General features: G+C 35.1%; 1 protein-coding gene across 7 annotated transcripts in view; it reads right to left on the reverse strand.

The window, feature by feature from the left end:
* The window catches only part of ELMOD2 (ELMO domain containing 2), a 31661-nt gene that overhangs the window by 4207 nt on the left and 10908 nt on the right, over window positions 1–16546 (reverse strand). For all 7 annotated transcript variants that reach the window (XM_053901230.1, XM_053901231.1, XM_053901232.1 and 4 more), the window contains exons 4-8: window positions 14189–14286; window positions 13813–13942; window positions 11147–11280; window positions 7867–7935; window positions 6208–6341 (exon numbers count right to left, since the gene is read on the reverse strand). In XM_053901230.1, coding sequence (XP_053757205.1) covers window positions 6208–6341; window positions 7867–7935; window positions 11147–11280; window positions 13813–13942; window positions 14189–14286 — 565 coding nt within the window. The remainder of the gene's footprint in view (window positions 1–6207; window positions 6342–7866; window positions 7936–11146; window positions 11281–13812; window positions 13943–14188; window positions 14287–16546) is intronic.

Below are 16546 nucleotides of genomic sequence, written 5' to 3' on the forward strand. Positions count from 1 at the left end.
ATATCAACATCTTCTCTTTTTAAAAAGAATACACAGTGCTTGCTTCGGCAGCATATACACTAAAAAAAAAAGTATACACAAACTCTAAATAGTAGGCTTAATGTTTTTGTTTTTCAATATCCTCATGACAGTAGCCAAGTTAACCCTCAAAGTATTAACAGTACATAATAAAAATAAAAACGTAAATAGATACATTTACAAGCAAAAAATGTGAATTTAAAATCACTCTTAAACCATATTTGGATTCAATCAAATGTATGTATTTATTTAACAAATGCTACTATAGTCGTGCTCACCACTTGCTCATGTGTGTATTTACTCTCCCAGCAAGCCTATGATGTGGTATTGTTATTCCCATTTTACCGATGAAGAAATGGGGGGCACAGAGAGTTTTTACTTTTTTTTTTTTTTTTTTAGTAATCTCTATGCTCAACATGGGACTAGAACTCATGATGCTGAGATCAAGAATCGCATGCTCTAGTGACTGAACCAGCCAGGTGCCCTGAGAGCTTAAGTAACTTGCCCAAATCATATAGTTCAAAAGTGGTCTCTATTATGTTATAAATTAGACTTTGTATCCACCAGAATCTCATTTCCTCTTCTGAGAGGATTTTTAATAAGAGATAGAAGTGACTTATTTCAGATAAATGGAGGAGGGGAGGGAAAGGCAGTGACTACATAAAAGTGTGACTAGATTATCATAATCACTTAATATGAAAAAAAGTAAATTCCATTTTAGAAATTAGTCATAAAGCAAATACTAACAGTTAAGAACCATAACATTTCAACATTGAAATATCACTTCATAAGAAGGCCAATTTAAAAAAGATTTCAAAGTAATCTCTTGATATGATAAAACAGATTTTTGTTAACTAGGATATATGAGAACAGCAAAGAATAAGGCCTCTTTGAGCAGAGGGCTTTTCATTTCCAAAAGCCAAACTGAGAATGGTAATCTTGTACTTATTTTTAAGTGGTATTGTTTTTAATCTTTATTTCATTCAAAATTTACTTTGTGCATACATTAGAATAGTACATCTATAGAAATTATACATTCATATATAAATTGAACCTTTGCTCCCCCCCATGCCTACTCCCAATATATTGATAGGGACGTACAATAAAAAATTTGGAGATTAATATGTTGGGTAGTATGAAAACTAAGACATCTATGCAAACTTGATATTTTTGGTTTATTATTTTTGGCAATTATATCTCATCTATTTACCATTCTTGTAAGTCCTTTAAATTGCTTTTCATTACTGCCTAAGCAAATGAGTATTTAGGTTTCGAACAAACTGCGCAAGTATAAGGTACTAGAAATTTCTTGCTTCAGAACTGAGTTGTTGGTTTATAATGTAAACTGGTCTCAGAGAAAGACCAGCCTGAGACTATAATGGCTAAATTGATTTAATGAGACATCAGGAAACTGCAGGAGATTAGAACAAAATTACAGAGGGCTGACAGGGCCTTGCAAGACTCCGAAAGCCTTGCAGAAAAGGATGGAAAAGAGTTGTATCCACAAAGCACATCTATTGCTGTTTTGCCTCTAGGAGGTTTCAAACACTAGACTCAACAGAAACACCATACAAAATTTCTAACCTCAAAATTCCCCGTATGCTTTTACTGTCCCTGACCAAAGCCACAGGGGCACTTAAGGTTTTCCAAAAGGGGTTAAAAGAAGGTAACCATAGGAACAGGGATTAACTGTAAACTGGCATGAGGGATTTATTGGGATGATAAAAATGTTCTAAAAGCGGACTATGGTGTTAGTTGTATAACTCGGCAAATTTACCAAAACTCACTGAATTGTTCACTTGAAATGGGTGAATGTTATGGTATATAAATTATACCTCAATAAAGTTGTTATTGAGCCATAACTTTTCTGTTATACAAACTTGAGTTATTTTTTTTTGAATCACCAAACCACTCAGGTGACAATGGATATCTGCTTGCATTTTTGACATACAACACAAGGGTGACAATGGAGCTAAGAAACTGAATTGGCACTCACTTGTTTCCAGCCTTGTCTATGGAGAACAGTAACAACAACAAAAAAGCAGTAGGGATAACGAGGGGAATGGGAGATGGAGATATATCACAGGGAAATAATATATGTGAAAGCTAGTCTTTTTATAGTTCTTTATTCTACACAAAAACTTTGACCTTGGAATTGATTTGTGCAAATGAACTGGGCCCGGTCCCCCAACAAATAAGGTTTGAAATTATTTTCTAGTTAGAATATGCTCTTAAAAATAAAGAATATTTAAATACCTAAAAAAGAATATCTAAAAGAATATCTAAAAAGAATATCTAAAAATAAAGAATATAAGAATAAAACCTTAATTAAGACAAAAAACTTCAGGGGCACCTGGGTGACTCAGTTAAGTGTCGGCTCAGGTCATGATCTCACAGAGCTTGAGTGAGAGCCCCACATCGGGTCTCTGCTGTCAGCACAGAGGCCGCTTTGGATCTTCTGTTCCCCCTGTCTCTGCCAATCCCCTGCTCATTCTCTCTCAAAAAATAAGCATTTAGGGGCATCTGGGTGGATCAATAGACTGAGCATCCAACCTCGGCTCAGGTCATGATCTTGCAGTTCGTGAGTTTGAGCCCCGCGTCAGGCTCTCTGTGGTCAGCACAGAACACGCTTTGGATCCTCTGTCCCCGTCTCTCTCCCCCGCTCAATGTGTGCTCTCTCTCAAAAATAAATAAACATTTGTGCTCGCTTCGGCAGCACATATACTAAAAATAAATAAACATTAATAATAATAATAATAATAATAAAGATTTTTTTTAAAAAGACATAAAACTTTACAGTAAAGTGTATAAAAATCAATTTGGGGGAGGAAACTCCAGTGTGTAAGATTAAGAGAGGTGTGTGTGTGTGTGTGTGTGTGTGTGTTTGCTTTAAATGTTCCAAGAAATTTGAGACATAAGCTTAATTGTTTCTAGGATGATGCACAGCTCTTATGAATCTAGAACTGATAAAAACAAGGCAACTGAGAAGGTCCTATAATGACTTTTGCACCTCAGATATTACCTTGATGCTCTTCCTAGACAGGAGCCAAATAAGATGTTGATGCTGAGGGCACTGAGATCAACAATATTCAAAGATGCTCGTGTTACCCATAAATAGGGGAAAAAATACTGGGCAGAAGTCATTTTGCACTGCGTTCTTACCTACCACACTTTGTATTTACTTAAATATGGTAAAATGTTTAATTTGGGGGAGGGGAGAATTTTTTGATTGTTTCTTTTTATATTTGTTTTATGTTCAATTGGCATCTTTAAACAAGCATATATTTCATAGAGAAAACAAATTATCAGAGGCCGTCAGTGAAGTCCCAGGAGTCTAGACACTATGCTAAAAGTCAATGAGAGGTTTAGGGGAGTAAATCAAACAAGACTAATGGGGATAAATAGTTCCCTGGCAACAAGATGAAAGATAAGACCTGGAGAACAGGGAAAAGATGATGCAGATTTGGATAAAAATCTGTTCAAAATGCCCAACCCCTAAAAAAGGAGACTGGCTGAGCTTGACCCAAGGCAAGGAAGGGTCTCTTCCCAGCTCATAGGACGAACACACACACTTAGAGTCTGTACTAATGGATAGGTATGCTGGGGCTATACTGACCCGGTTTCACGATTTGTATCTGGGAGCAGCCAAGGCACAGAGACATCTCCAGTACAGTCAGGAAGGGCCAGGAGGGTGTATAAATAAAACTACAATGATAACTCTGCTATGGTAAAGGAAACCAGTGCCCTCAGGCAGATCATCGACAGGGGTCCCAGGGACCTGAAAAACCTGACCCTCCATCTGAAAACACATTGTATCAACTCCTACTTTGTGTGCCCATCCCCATGAGATCCTTTAACCTTTTCCATTGAAAAAAAAAAAAAAAAAAAAAAAAAAAAAAACCAAAACCTAGACATCCAAATGCTGGAGGCTAAAGAGAGAGGTTGGGCTGAAGATGTACATTTTGGCATCACTAGTACATATATGGTATGTCAAACAGGGGACTAGATAAAACCACTTGCAGATAGAATGAAGGGCTGAAGACAGAAGGGGGTCTAGGACTGGGCTCTGAGGTGCTCCTACATTTAGTAAGGGAGTAGATGAAGGCTCAGCATAAAAAGTCTATGGATGAGTCAGTTGGGGCCAGAGAAAAGACAAAAGAATGTGCCATCAGAAAAGCCCAGATAAGGTTGCAAGAAGAAAGGCATGGTGGTTTACGCCTGGTGCTGCTAAAAGTATCAAATAACACGAAGAAAAAAAAGGTGGCAAGTGGATCTGGCAACAAAAAAGGTTGTTCATGTATTTGAAAAAATCCGTTTTAGCAGTGTAGTAGGGAGAGAAACCAAACTGGAGTTAGAAAAAAGATTAGCAGTTAGGAAGTGAAAACAGCATTTATTTTAAAAGTTCAACAAGAAGGGGAGCAGATAAATGGGAGTGGTAACTGGAGGTAGATGCCGCACTAAGGGAATGTTTCGTTTTGGTTTGGAAAATGAAGGCTCCATAAACACAGAGATTTTGCCTCATTTCTGCCATATCCCCAGTGCCCAGAACAGCATCTGACACACAGCAAGTGAATGAATGAATGAATGGGAGATACCAAAGCAGGTCACTAGTTCTGATAAAAATATTCCAAAAGAGGAGAAGAGAAGAATAATAGAGAAAGAAATGGGTAGCCGAAGGAACAAAGTCTCTGATAAGACTTGAGAACGTCATGTCTAAACTGAGATTTGAAAGATGAGTAGCATCACCTAGAAACAAAGGAGGGACCAGAACAGTGCTCCAGGCAGAGTGAAAGGTCCAGAGTCAAGAGAGAGCACGACACATTTGCTCAACTAAAAGAAGACCAGGGTGCCTAAATTTCAGACTGTGGGGAGTTGGTGTTTGGCAGAAGATGAACCTGGAGAAGTTACCAAGGTATGGATTATGAAAGGCCTTCTAATGGAACCTTTTAAAGAATTGTAGGCAGTGGAGCAAAACGATTAGATTTTCATTTTATTTATTTATTTATTTATTTATTTATTTATTTTTTAATGTTTATTTATTTTTGAGACAGAGAGAGACAGAGCATGAACAGGGGAGGGTCAGAGAGAGAGGGAGACACAGAATCGGAAGCAGGCTCCAGGCTCCAAGCTGTCAGCACAGAGCCCGACGCGGGGCTCAAACTCACAGACCATGAGATCATGACCTGAGCCGAAGTTGGACGCTTAACCGACTGAGCCACCCAGGCGCCCCTAGATTTTCATTTTAAATAGTCCTATCTTCAATGTGTAGAAGAACTGGAAGAAGGTCATCAGAGAAAGACTAGTGAAAAAGCTAAAACAGTAATCTAGTAACAAAAGCCTGATGTCGTGCAGTTACAAGGGGGATGGGAAAAAGTAGATAAAGGCAAGAGAAATTTAGGAAGCGACACGCCGGGAGTAAGAGATCAAGTGAAGGCCGGGGAGGCTGTGTGAAGGAGAGACTTGGATGACACCTTCAACAATGGAGATGAAGAAGTTATGATTCGGCAATTTATTACCTAACTAGTTTCCTATATCCTGCCAGCATGCAAAAGGTGTTACAAAAAGATCAAGAAAAGGAGAATGGGAAACTATGCTAGGTTTAAATTCTTTGCCTCTGAGCAATAGCTTCACAAGATAAGTTCATTTGATTAAACCTTCAGTGTGCAAATACCATCACAATAAAAGTTAATGGAACAGTGGTAATAATGACAGCATTAGGAACAGTTATTAAGTACCACCAACCTAACACAAGAAAACCTGGCCTTGAAAAGGGGTGGGGGGGGGGTGGGGATAGGAGGTGGGGAACGTTCCTTTAAATTTTCTTACAAGACTAACAAAATAATCTGTGAATGGTCTGTCCTTGACTCAGCAGCATTCACTAACCAGTATTCAAGAGAGAAAATTCATTTTATAGTTGACTACAAAAATGGATGTCTACAGAAAAACTGCATAAATCCTAAATTTGCATATATGTGAAAAAACTGCCTTGCTAAATTTTTTTATTCAGCAAATATAGAAACTGATGGTAAAATACTCTTGGGGACCCATCTACCATTATTTCCCTGTTTTTCAAAGACCCTAAATAAAAGCATAAGTTATATACTTAATAGACATATTAAATTATATATCTTCCTAATGATTTAAAGATTTTCTTAGAAATATCTAGTTTTAAGTCATTTTAATACTCACAATAAAACTGATGAAAGTGTTCCATTGTCGGTATACCAGGAACAAAGTTGTAGAGATGAAACTTCAAAGCTTCACTCTTTAGCAAGCTATAAGCCATCTCAGTAAGGTTGATTCCAACTATTGCATAAGAATACCTATGTCAGAAACATTACCAGTTATAGCAGCTAGCCAAACAGCTCATAAAATAACTTTAAAATTATGCAAGAAATCAGTGAAAAGTTACTTTGATCCATTTCTAATACAGTATTGATTCTCTAATAATCTCTACCTATTAAGAAAAATAAACCAGAATAGATAAAAGATTTCTGTTCTTTTAGAGGCTGTTGACTTTCTGGATATAATCTAAGAAAGTAAAAATGAAGCTTTGGATACAAAAATACTGACTCAAAGGGGCACATGCACCCTGATGTTTATAGCAGCTTTATAAACAAAGGCTAAATTATGGAAAGAGCCCAAGTGTCCACTGACTGATGAATGGATAAAGAAGATGTGGTGTGTATGTATGTACACACGCGCGCACGCACACACACATACGCACACACACATACGCACACACACATACACACACACACACACACACACTATGGAATACTACTTAGCCATCAAAAAGAATGAAATCTTGCCATTTGCAACAATGTGGACAGAGCTAGAGTATATTATGCTAAATGAAACAAGTCAGTCAGGAAAAGAAAAATACCATATGATTACACTCATGTGGAATTTAAGAAACGAAACAGATGAACATAGGGTAAGGAAAAAGAGAGAGAAGAAAACCATAAGAGAGTCTTAACTATAGAGAACTGAGGGCTGATGGAGGGAGGTGAGTGGGGAATGGGCTAGGTAAGTGATGGGTATTAAGAAGGGCACTTGTGATGAGCACAGGATGTTGTATGTAAGTGATGAGTTACTAAATTCTACTCCTGAAACCAATATTACACTATGTTAACTAACTAGAATTTAAATAAAAATCTGAAAAAAAAATCCAATATATATGTTTGTGTGTGTGTATATACACGCATATGTGTGCGTGTATGTATATACACACACATATATGTAAAGCTATAAATGAATAAATAAATAAATATGAAGCTTTGGTCACACAAATACCAAAAACCAAAATCCTTAAAAAAATTAAAAAGAGTACTACATACACTCTCATTGACTTCTAACACACACTGGGTAACCTGACATTTTCTCCATTATCAGAGTATTTATTTTTATAATGTAATATTTTAATAATGCTTTTTCAAAGATAGGTCTCATTGGAATATGAGAATAAAATAATAATGACAAAGCTAATAATAGGGCCTCATTTGCATTTCACTTCACAATTTTCAAAGCTATTTTTCATTTTCCTATTTCTATTTCAAAGCTATTTCCTATTCCTATTTTCAAATCTATTCCTCAAGAAACCTTCTTAAAGTTCCTTACCCCCATTTTATAGACAAACTATATCTTGTGACAAAAATATACTGAATACAAAACTGATTTATGATCCACTTAACTTTTAAAATAATGTATCATGCAATATCCTTTATAAAGTTCTTATTAAAAATAATCTCATTTTTTAAAATACCATGAAATACTTTCAAATCCAGATAATCTCATCAACACTTTAACATTCAAGAATTTATAGTTGCCTTGATCTATCCAGCTTACCCTAATTTTGGATGATTTGAACGGGAAAGAATCTGGTGAGCTTCACTGGTATAGTTTTCACTGAAATACCTTTAAGAAGTTTAGGAAAAATAATAAAATACATCATTCAAATTGAAGAGATCCAGGAGAAATTTAAAAAACTACTGTTAAGACGATAACACTGCCACAATCATCCCAATCTCCATCTCAAATCATTTCAGGGACTTGGAAATGCTTCTGAGTCAAAATTTAATTCTGAGCTATCAGGCCTATCCTGTTAGTACAGGGCAAGGCTTTAAAGTACTTAAGCAAACAAATGATTTAACAAGAGGCATTCTATCTATCTTTAAAACAGATCTAGAGTTCTTCTTGTTTGTTTGTTGTGATTTTAAATTTTCTATAAAATAGTCCATGTGTGCTTGTTGGGACATCATCCTTTCACCTTGGCTTATTTCTTCTATTGCAGCTTAGGTCAGTATTGTGTAATGGTGTTTTCCGTGCAAAGAGAAGAAGGTCAATAGCCTTTCTTCTGCACTAAAAATATCCTCCTTGGTCAGTGGTATAACTAAAATGCTGGCCATAAAACAGAAGTATTAGCAGGTACCACAGAGAAATATATAAAGCTATCTGTTTGCAGGCTCATACATCCTGTTGGCTTATAGTAATGAACTTCTTTGAGTTCTTAAAGCTAGGGACTAGTCTTCTGTTCAACCTTCTGGATCACCTCATGACGCACTGGTACTCCTACACATATACATGTATACTTATATGAGGATAAGAAGTAGAATAAAAAGTGGATTTCCATGGCTCATTTAAATTTTAGAGGGCATAATCATTGAGATTTTCATAAAGTACAGAAATTTCTAACCAAATTTTCCTTCTATAGATTAATAATATAGATTTCCATTTTTCTTTACTGGCTCTAACATTCAACCCATTAAAAAACAAGAGTTGTTAACTCAGAAGTCTGTGAATGAAGGATCATTCATGAATGAAGGCGTACCCATGAACCACCTTAAATTATGCATAATTTTCCTGAGTATACATTTTCTGGGGAGAGAATATACAAAACTTTCATCAGATTCTCAAAGGGATCTATAATTCCCCAAAAAGGAAAAGTTCGGTTTTAGTGCAATGCTTTCCTTACATACTCTCATTTTTCTTCTTTATCCCTAGGTTGGCTCTAAGGATGCCTTTACTAAACTATTTATATTTCATTTTCATACATGATACTAATATAATTCAGTAGTACATTATTTCAATAATCAAGTTACTCTTAAAATACTCAATCTGTAACACAGAACAGTATTTAATTTCCTTGATGAACTTATAGTCAACCCCTTTCTTAACAGCATCTAAGAAAAAGGAACATCTGTGCAATAAGGAAAACTATTCCTTACAATAATCTGCACTGAATTCCCTCCCTCCTTCCTATCCTCCTTCCCTCTCACCTGCTTGCCTGCCCGCCTTCCATCCTTCTCCTTCCTTCCTAACTTTTCTCTGTTCCTACATACAGTTTTGGCTTTAATTTGTACGTTCTTCTAGTCACCTGCTTCTATTTGCTCCTCTATTCAGATTTCTTCTTGAATTCTTCAGTCTCTCTTGAATTCATTTTCTGTACAGTATCCTTTCTTCTTCTACACCTGCCTCAACATTCATTCAACCTAAGTCATTATTATCAAACTACCAGCTATATTTCAAAGCAACAAAATATCTCAAGAGAGTAGATAATGAAGGCAGAGAAAGATAAATAAATTACATGTGGATATTTGAACAGCTCGCCTGCTTGTTGACTGTCTTGCTACTTTGACCCCGAAGACTCATAGCTCCATACACAGAACAACAAACGTAACTGTAGAGGAATCAGCTCTGATTTTTTCTGTTTTCAACCATCTCTAGTACATCATTGGCAATCAAATAACTATTAACATATGTGCGTCTTGGTCATTTTTCAAATTAGTAATATTAGCTCCACATACAAGTGTCTGTAAATCATTTAAAGGTCTATTGGAATCCCTTGCTACAGTCTTGAATCAAATCCTACCAACTTATTTCAATGTTAAGTTAAATTAAGTGCCCCCCTGGCAAATGCTGAAAAATCTCGATTTCTTAGGAAAAGAGCAAGAAGCAATGTTACTCATAAAAAGAAAAGAAACATCAGAATAGTGTTCAGCTAACTGAGGTTCAAGTATCTGTGTAATTTACAAGTACCAAGAAAAAAGATGGTTTTTAAAGGTTAAGAACAAAGAATCCATGTGTTCTGAAAAACAATGAATTTTAAAATATTTTATAATTCTTCCAAGTGGAAACAAACTGCATTTATTCTACTTCAATTCCAACTGGAAGTTTGCTTATCGAAGTAGAAAACTGGCAATCTCACTTTTTGTAATTATTATTTTTATATTATGTTACATCTTTGGCAGTTGTACTTACAGGGAATCTTTACACTTATAAAATTTAGATATTACAGAAAATTAAATACTTTTGTAACTGGAAAAAAAACTGGAGATATCAAAACCCTCCTGTGTCTGTTTTCCCCAAAAATAGCTTTATCCATACAAATCTAGTCATTTTTTCTCAATATTAACAATCGAGCACAGTTTTAGGAATAATTTTTTCACAGTGACAACCATCCAAACTTTGCTACTGGTTACATTCCCCATTCTAGGCACTTTATAGTCTATAAATCACAATTCGAGGAGAGACCCAAACACTAGAATCTTTTAATTTGCATATCCACATCCATATTAATCTTTCAGTTTATTTTCTAGAATAGTTTTGCCATCAATTCTGACTTTAATCACATATTTTGGAATTTCATGTATGTGCCCAAGTGTAAGTATTAAAGGAGGAAAAAACAAAAAGAGAGAGTTCATATAGGCTCTGAAAAGTCAGGGCTTTGGATCACTTGTTACAGATGGTGAAGAATAAGCGTGAAGACACTGTATTTGTATCTTATCGAGTTGTATTTCCCAAAATGGAATTAGAGAATCAAGAGAGAAGAGGCAAGAAGATAAAAAGAGTAAGAAAAGAGTGTATATAATTACTTAAGAGGTATCAGAAAGGAGGCCAGGGAGAGAAAGGAAGAAGAAAGATATTAGTCAGCAAAGAAATCATACACACAGAAAATCTTTCCCATGTTTTCATATTGTTGCCAGCACATCAGTAAATACTTCTAGCAGTGTAGCTATTCAAATTCAGAGAAAGTGTGAAACAACTAGATCAATTATTAGAGTTTAATAATATTGGAGGTTCCATGTAATTTCACTTAAAGAAGAAAAAAAAGTTTATTTTCACTTACACGAGATTGATTAATCCAAGTATGCCCATGCCTCTGAAGTCTGTTTTGGGATCATCACCCTGGAAACCAATGTCGGCCCACTGCTTGGAGATTCTAGCCTTCAACTTTTTCGTGGGCATTAGAAGATTCCAAAGCTGTACAAACATGCTTCCATATTACAAATAATAGTGATGTTCTTAATTTACCAAGACATTTTTCTTCTCATAGCTAATATGAGTTAAGTCAAATGCTTTCAATGTTAAATAGCTTTTGTAGACAAATTATAGGTTCAACAAAAACTATACTTAAGAGAACATTACAATTATCCTAAAAAATGCAGCGTACTTACCCTAACTTAAAAGACTGATATAAAGAACAGTAGACTTTGAAAAAGTGTCAAGTATACAGATACCTAAAACAGTGAAGTATCTTTATTTACTAAGTAATACATATATACCAGCATTGGTAAACTGCCTCCTTAAAAAAACACTGTTAGGTACTTGGTCCTTGCCTCAAACACTAAATACTTAAGTAGGCTCCACTCTAATGGTGAGTGATTAGTCCCTAATCAGAAGGGAGACAGGGAGGGAATCATGAAGAAGTAAGACTGCTAGTATTTCAATCCATATGATCATTATTTTATAAATTTTCATAATTTTAAAAGAAAAATATAATATGGCTTGGTTTCAAGTAAATATGTTCCTTAAGACTGAGGATTTAAGAACAGAAATCAAATATTAGCAACAAACTAACCAAAGCAAAATAAAGTTGAAAAAGTTTAATCCTTTTCTAAATTCAATACCACAAAAGTCATCAAAGAAAACAAACTTATAAAAATTATTAAAAAGTTTGTGAATATTTGCAGAACAGAAATACCTGCATTTTTTTTTCCATTTCACTACAATTTCAGGCATTGTTGAGTAAAGGACTCCTAATGAAAGGAGTATCCTGTCACCTAAAATAAAATGTGAAGACTTGTGACTTTAAGACAGGGTCAAGACTCTGGCCCCGAAGTGAATCCAGGCATTACATTAGATTTTACCTGGTCTCTTCTCTTTGTACTAACATATTGGCATCTCTCCATGAGTTTGGCAAGGGGTTTGATGATGGGTGGCTCAGTTGGTTAAGTGTCCAACTCTTGGTTTCGGCTCAGGTCATGGTCTCCCATTTTGTGAGTTTGAGCCCCACATCAGGCTCTGTGCTGACAGTGCAGAGCCTGCTTAGGATTCTCTCCCTCCCTCTCTCTCTGCCCCTCCCCCACTTACTCCCTCTCAAAATGAATAAACTTAAAAAAATTAAAAATAAAATAAAGTAAAATAAAATACACAAATATCAAACTGCTGGGTTCCATCTCTGGTGATTCTGATTTCATAGGGTAAAAGTAGAACCTTCAATTCTAAATATTAAGACACTCGTTAACTTTAGTGAAGGTGGGCCTTAAACTACACTTACAGAAACACGTACCTACTTTACCCACAGAGACTGCTGAGTCTGTGCAATGGCTGGGTGGTTCACTGCCAGCAACTGGCTTTTTACCTTTAAAACTGGGTTTCATGATGAATCACTAAGATAAAAATTCCCTTGACTAAAATGCTTGGATTTACATCTTACCCCTTCTAAAGGGAAGGTATTATGTAAAAAGGGTCAGAAGTTAAGGGAATAATGATTAACAATGAGGATATAAACAGAGGCCAAGCCACAGTGAGTGCCCAGCACAATTCTAAAACTTTGTGTTTTTTTATTTTTTTTCTATAACTTTAAATATACAAATTCAGTCTACACTAACAGCCCTTTGAGATACGTATTTTCATCATCCTCATTTGACAAAATCAAGTTTTATTTTTAATTTTAAAATTAAGTGAAGTATGTATTTATACTCTTTTTGAAAAACAGGGTTGTTTTTTTTTTTAACTTGTCTCTTACTGTTACTTAGATACTACTAATGCCTCTTTCTACAACATTTTTATGTATAACAAACCCTTAACTCCAAGTACAATGTGCTATTTTCTTTGACTTTAACCATTAAAAATAAAATTGGCCCTAAAGCAAATTACTTTATCTCCTTTGGGCCTTAGAATCCTCATCCCTAAACCTAAAATGAAGATGCTAGACCAGATGATCTGGAAAGCTTATTCCGGGTATACTAATCTCTAATTTTGGCCTCTCACCAGCCTCACGTATTTATACTTTAGAAATAAGAAATAGGAAAATTCAAAGTAAATTTTATTACTTTATTAATTTTTAAATCTGTGGTGGCATTATTTGGCAATTCACATTCCATAAATCCTAAAATATTTGACATAATAATATGAAATGGGACATCCATGTTCACAATTTGAAAGTAAGCTAAAAAAAAAAATGCCTAACTTAAATGAGCGATTTATACAAAAAGTAGAGGGAACATCTGAAGCTTCTGGACTCATACTTATCAGTTAAAAAGATATCTCTCTTAATAAGTTTATCTTTTATTTCAGAATTAAAAACATTAAAATTTATGTGAATATATTTTAAAGAGGCTTATCAGAATATTATAAAAATAGTTAACTCAAAATCTTTTGCCAACAAAAGGGGCAAAGAAATTGGATGACTGTGTAAGCCTCTAGAATTTGCACACAGACCTTACTAGCTCAAGCCCAATTTATTTTTCCAGTGTCCAATAACTCCAAATACTGAAAACAAAATTTTACCTTGAGAAGCAGCTTTTCATGTTGGAGGTTATCAGAATCATATGGCCTTTTCCTCACACTCTCTACATCCAAATAGAGCTGTTTATAACCGGATATCTGCAGTAAGCATGCCTTCATGCAGATTTTAAAACTGAAAACGATAAAATTATTATTTTTAAAAATCACATCTTCTTATCACAATAATGTCTTCCATAGCTTGTGGTTCATATGTGTATTTAGAAAGCATCTCCTCAATTCCTCATCTAGTGAAGTGAAATGGTTGAAATGGATGATCTCTACAAATCCTTCAGCTCCAATATTTTATAACTGTGTATGTGATCTCCACACCTCACCATACAAGTGTATAATAAAAGAGAATACTGTAAAGACAGCATACCTGGCATCCTTCTCAGGGTTAATATTCTTTTCCTTCATTATATCTTCTACACATTTGTCTACTTCACTCTGAACAACAAGTGTTGCTTTCTGCAAAACCTGTTTATGTGAAAGAAAGCTGAATGAGGAAAATCTCTTATAGTTGAAACACAACAGTAAGTTTTGGGGGCATTTAGTCTTTACAATGCATATATTAAAATGTAAAATAAACCAAATTTGCTTCACTAGGGCTAAAATCATACATACATACATACAAACATATATAAAAGAGAAGCAGCATGATGTATCAGATAAAGGCTTCTTCAACTGGAATCAATAGGTTCTCAACTGGTAAGTTCTTAGCAAATGAGCTACCACCACAGTGGGTGCATGAAGCAGATATATAATTTTTTTTTAATTACATAACAAAAATATGTGTACAAAAATTTTAATGCAGAAGTTAAAAAAAACTTGGGGCATCTGGGTGGGTCGGTTGGTTAAGCTTCTGACTTCGGCTCAGGTCATGATCTCACAGCTTGTGAGTTCGAGCCCCCACAGTGGGCTCTGTGCTGACAGCTAAGAGTCTGGAGCCTGCTTTGGATTCTGTCTCCCTCTCTCTGCTCCTCCCCTACTCGTTCTCTGTCTCTCTCTCAAAAATAAATAAATATTAAAAAAAAAAAGTTAAAAAACTTAAATGCAGAAGAGCAGAAAGAACTCAAATATTCTTGTAATTACTGACCCCCCAGACATAGCCCATGGTAACAGATATCCTTAGTCTTTTTTCTATGCATATAAAGCAGATTTCTTACATAATATGTCCTATAAATGTCCACTGGATCCTTCTTTCAACAATCAAACAAGTTCAGGTCTTTCTTACCCTTAAAAAGTTTCTTTAACTCTTATCCCTCTGTAAACTACCATCAAAATCCTCTCTGGTATCCCTTATAACTCCAGGCAAAATATTCTCATCATACCTGGAGTTATACCTCTGCATATCCTGGGCCTTTCTTCTGGAATGCTCTTTCCCAATCACTAACATATCAATACTTCCCATTTTTAAGTTAGCTCACATACCAGGTCAAAGAAGCCTTCACTGATTCTATTCAAGTGGAATTAACCTCTCCTCTCTTTGAATCCCCATAATAATTTCTCTATAACCTTTCTATGATATATTCTACTTTCTATATTATAGTTATTTTTATATTAAGTAGAAAATTCTTTGAGGACAGAGATTGTATCTAGTTCATCTTTTCATATCCTGAGTGTAAAAGATAAGTGACAAATAATTGTTAAATGGAGATATTTAACAGATAAAAACCTGTGGGAAGGCAACTGTTTCAGTAAAAGATAAGTACAGCAATGCATACTATTATTTAAAAGGAAGAAAAGGGAAGAAAAAGAAGACTCCCCAAAGTAAATTAAAAAATGAGAAGGAAAAGGATCAAAGACTGACAGTAAAGATACACATATGGTCAACAAGGTCTAGTTGGTCAAATGCTGAGGTCATATGCCTACAGGAAATATCTTAAAACTTAAGCTTAAAACTCAGGACTAATGAAAGGGCTACCTTTACCATGGATAGAAGCCTTTTGCCTCCTAAAACATGACAAACCTAATCAAATATCACCTCCTTTTGTAAAGCCTTCCTTGGCCCTGGAGTCAGCTACTTCCTTTTATGCTCATACCTCAGTGACAGAGCACTGACTACACCATATTTGTTTACTTTTATTTTATATATTTGCCAACGGGCTTTGTCTCTCTTATTTACTCTTACATTATGAATGAATGAGTGACTGAACTTGCTAAAGCCCTACATAAATTCAGAGTTCATATTAGAAACAATGTCTAGTCTCTTAGCAAATACTTTTTCCTGCAGACTGACTTTTTAAAAAAAAATCGAGGTATATTACAGATCCAGTGAAAGGAACAGATGTTACTCAATTTGATCAATTTTGACAAATGCACATAACCAAGTATTACACATCCCTATCAAGATGTAGAACATTTCCATAACCCCAGAAAGTTCCCTCGTGCCCTTTCTCAATCAACTGTTCTTTTAAGAAGCAACCACTACCCTGATTTCTATCATCATAACTTTGTAGTGTACACATAAATCAAATCAGAAAGTAGGTACTCTTTTGTGTCTGGCTTCTTTCAACGTTCCTAGGATTCATTCACATTCTTGCTTTTAACAGTAATTTGTTTCACTGTCAAGTAATATTCTATTTTATGAATAGATCTTAATTTGCTTATTCATTCTTGTGATGGGTATTTGCACGGTTTCCAGTTTTAGATGATTATCAATAAAGTCGCCATAAAGATCCTTTATTATGTTTTTGTAAATACAGGTTTTCATTTCTCTTACACACCTAAGAGTGGA

This window comes from Panthera pardus, unplaced genomic scaffold (assembly GCF_024362965.1).
Source record: "Panthera pardus isolate Hobbes unplaced genomic scaffold, ASM2436296v1 HiC_scaffold_13, whole genome shotgun sequence".
NCBI lineage: Eukaryota > Metazoa > Chordata > Mammalia > Carnivora > Felidae > Panthera > Panthera pardus.